The sequence below is a fragment of the Phaseolus vulgaris genome, chromosome 8 (assembly GCF_051622355.1).
Source record: "Phaseolus vulgaris cultivar YP4 chromosome 8, ASM5162235v1, whole genome shotgun sequence".
Classification (NCBI taxonomy): Eukaryota; Viridiplantae; Streptophyta; class Magnoliopsida; order Fabales; family Fabaceae; genus Phaseolus; species Phaseolus vulgaris.
In genome coordinates, this window is record NC_143505.1 from 55,055,582 (window position 1) to 55,059,042 (window position 3,461).

Genomic DNA, 3,461 nt, shown 5'->3' on the forward strand with positions numbered 1-3,461 from the left:
AAATAGGAAAATAAAAAATGAAAAATGAAAAATTCCAAAAAATACAAATTTAAGAATTAGTTTCATGATAGCTAATTTTCAAAAAACTGTCATAAAATTATAAAAAAATCTTTAAGAAAGAAGTTTTAGATCACCATATATAATTCTAATTGATTTGTGTATAATACAAAAGTAAATTAAGCATTATTATTTATTTTGAAAATTTAAAATAGTCTACCTTGTTATAAATAGATCAAACTCAATGGATTGGTTGCAACCAAAATCCATATGAAAATGAATTGGGTTCTACTCTCATACTTGATCATCTTCCTTTGCTTCCTACTTCATTTTCCTTCCTACATTTGTTTAGTGTGCAACCATGATGACAAATATGCCTTGCTGCAATTCAAAAACACATTTCTTGTTCCCAACTCTTCACTTGCCTTTGATCCTTGTTCCTCCCATTTCTCAATGATGGAATCTTGGAACAACATCAGAGATTGTTGTGGGTGGGATGGGGTCACGTGCGACTCCAAGTCAGGCCACGTGATTGGCCTCGACCTTACCTGCAGTGATCTTAGAGGAGAGTTACTGGGTTCCAATAGCTCCATTTTCAGACTAAGGCACCTTCAACAACTCTACCTTGATTTTAATGATTTTTCTGGATCTTCAATACACTCTGCCATTGGTGACCTTGTCAACCTCACCCATCTAACTTTGTCTGGCTCTGGAATCACTGGTCATGTTCCCTCCACAATCTCTCACTTGTCAAAATTACTATATCTTGGTCTCATTTCCATCGACTTATTATTACTACTTAATGATCCCACCACAAGCTACTCCGAAATGAGACTTGATCCATACACTTGGAACAAACTCATTCAGAACGCAACTAATTTAAAAGAGATTTCTTTAGGAAGAGTGAACATGTCCTCCATCAGAGAGAGCTCTTTGTCATTGTTAACCAATCTGTCATCCTCTTTGGTTTCTCTATATCTCTTAGACACCCAAATTCAAGCCAAACTTCCAACTGACATCTTCCGTTTACCCAATCTCCAAGAAATAGATCTTTCATACAATGAAAACCTCAGAGGTGAACTTCCAAACTCCAACTGGACTACTCCTCTAAGATTCTTGTCTCTCTCTTCAACTGCTTTCTCAGGATACATTCCCGATTCCATAGCCCACTTGAAGTCTCTTAGCTCACTAACTCTTCGGGATTGCAATTTCAATGGACTTCTTCCACTATCATTGTTTAATCTAACTCAACTTGATCAGTTAGATTTATCAGAAAATAAATTAGTTGGCCCCATTCCGACCCATATCACGAAACTCTCCAAATTATCGTACCTATATTTGTCTGGTAACATGTTAAATGGACCGATTCCTCGTTGGTGTTATTCTTTTCCTTCCATGTTGTCCTTGGATCTTCAAGACAACCAACTCACAGGGTCAATCGGTGAATTCTCAACTAATTTTTTGCAATATTTGTTGCTGTCTAATAACAAACTGCAAGGTAATTTTCCAAATTCAATATTTCAACTCCAAAATCTTAAGTTTTTGGGTTTGTCATCAACGAACTTGAGTGGTATTGTGGACTGTCACCAATTTTCAAAGCTTAGAGCTCTAGTTTATTTGGATCTTTCTAGCAATAATTTTCTCTCTGTAAACTTTGAAAATAATTTTGACTACATCTTACCCAACCTTCAATACTTAAATTTATCTTCAAGTAAACTAATTAGTTTTCCAAAATTCTTAGCACCAATGCAAAATTTGCAAGGTTTAGATCTTTCTCATAACAGAATTCGTGGAAGCATTCCCAATTGGTTTCGTGAGAACCTCTTGCGCTCCTGGAAGAACATTAGTTCCATTGATCTCAGTTTCAACAAGTTGCAAGGACATCTTCCAATTCCACCAAATGGAATTCAAATCTTTTTAGTCTCAAATAACAAGTTTAGTGGGGACATTTCTTCAGCAATGTGCAACGCAACCACCCTTTATGTACTCAACTTGGCTCACAACAACTTGACAGGACTTATTCCACAATGCTTGGGAACATTTCCTTCTCTCTGGGCGTTGGATTTGCAAAACAACAACCTTTACGGAAGCCTACCTCATAACTTTTCTAAAGGAAATTCCTTTCAGACTTTAAAGTTGAATGGAAATCAGTTGAATGGACCGTTACCACAGTCTTTGACCCACTGTACAAAACTCGAAGTTTTGGACCTCGGAAACAATAACATAGAGGATATGTTTCCCTATTGGTTAGAAACTCTACCAACTTTACAGGTACTCAGTTTACGGTCTAATAAATTTCACGGTGTCATCAATTCTTTCCATACCAAACTTCCATTTCCCAGGTTGAAGATTTTTGACATCTCCAATAACTACTTTATCGGACCCTTGCCAGCGTCATACATCCATAATTTTCAAGGAATGATGAATGCGAATGACAACCAAACTGGTTTGAAATATTTGGGTAATGATAGTTCATATACTGATTCAATAGTGATTGTAATGAAAGGGCAATCCATTGAGCTAGAGAGGATATTGACTGTTTTGACAACCATTGATTTTTCAAATAATATGTTTGAAGGAGAAGTTCCGAAAGCCATTGGAGAGTTGCATTCTCTCATAGGGCTTAACCTTTCACACAATAGAATCACTGGAACCATCCCACTGACATTGGCTAATTTAAGCAATTTGGAATGGTTGGATCTCTCATGGAACCAGTTGAAGGGTGAGATTCCCATGGCTTTGACAAATATGAATTTTCTAGAGGTATTGAACCTTTCACAAAACCAATTTGAGGGAGTGATACCAACAGGTGGACAATTTAACACATTTGAAAATGATTCGTATGTTGGAAATCCAATGTTGTGTGGAATCCCTTTGTCAAAATTCTGCAATGAGGATAAAGAAAGGGCAACACGTTCAATAGTTGATGAAGAAGAATCGGGATTTGGGTGGAAATGCGTTGTGGTGGGGTATGCATGCGGGATAATGTTTGGAATAATATTAGGTTGTAATGTATTCTTCGTTGGAAAACCCCAATGGCTTGCAAGACTTGTTGAAGTTGTGTTAAATATGAGGCTCATAAGAACAAACAAGAAACCGTACAAATCATAGATGAAGGAATTAGTTTAGTTTTACTTTAATATGGTTGGTTTTGTGTGCCTATATGTAGTTTTAACTTCTCTTTACTGTATCTTAAACGATCAATTTCATGTAGTTGAAAGGGAAGCACGTCCGTTGATGAAGTAGAATCAGGCTTTGGGTGGAAAAGCGTTGTGGTGGGGTATGCATGTGGGATGATGTTTGGAATAATATTGGGTTATAATGTATTCTTTGTTGGAAAACCCCAATGACTTGCAAGACTTGTTGAAACCGTATTAAATGTGAGACTGATAAAAACAAACAACAAAAACCGTACAAATCGTTGGAGAAGGAATTAGTACAATTTTACTTTAATATGGTTATTT

The 3,461-nt window shown here is 36.4% G+C and overlaps 1 protein-coding gene across 1 annotated transcript; it reads left to right on the forward strand.

Annotated features, from left to right (window-relative positions):
• The first annotated feature begins 258 nt into the window (after nt 1-258).
• LOC137826817 (receptor-like protein 7) lies at nt 259-3,136 on the forward strand. Its single transcript, XM_068632955.2, has one exon. The coding sequence runs from the start codon at nt 268-270 to the stop codon at nt 3,106-3,108; it is 2,841 nt and encodes a 946-aa protein (XP_068489056.2). The 5' UTR covers nt 259-267; the 3' UTR covers nt 3,109-3,136.
• The last annotated feature ends 325 nt before the right edge of the window (nt 3,137-3,461 follow it).

Coding starts and splice junctions, on each gene's coding strand:
- LOC137826817 (XM_068632955.2), top strand. CDS start 268: ATGAAAATGAATTGGGTTCTACTCTCATACTTGATCATCTTCCTTTGC.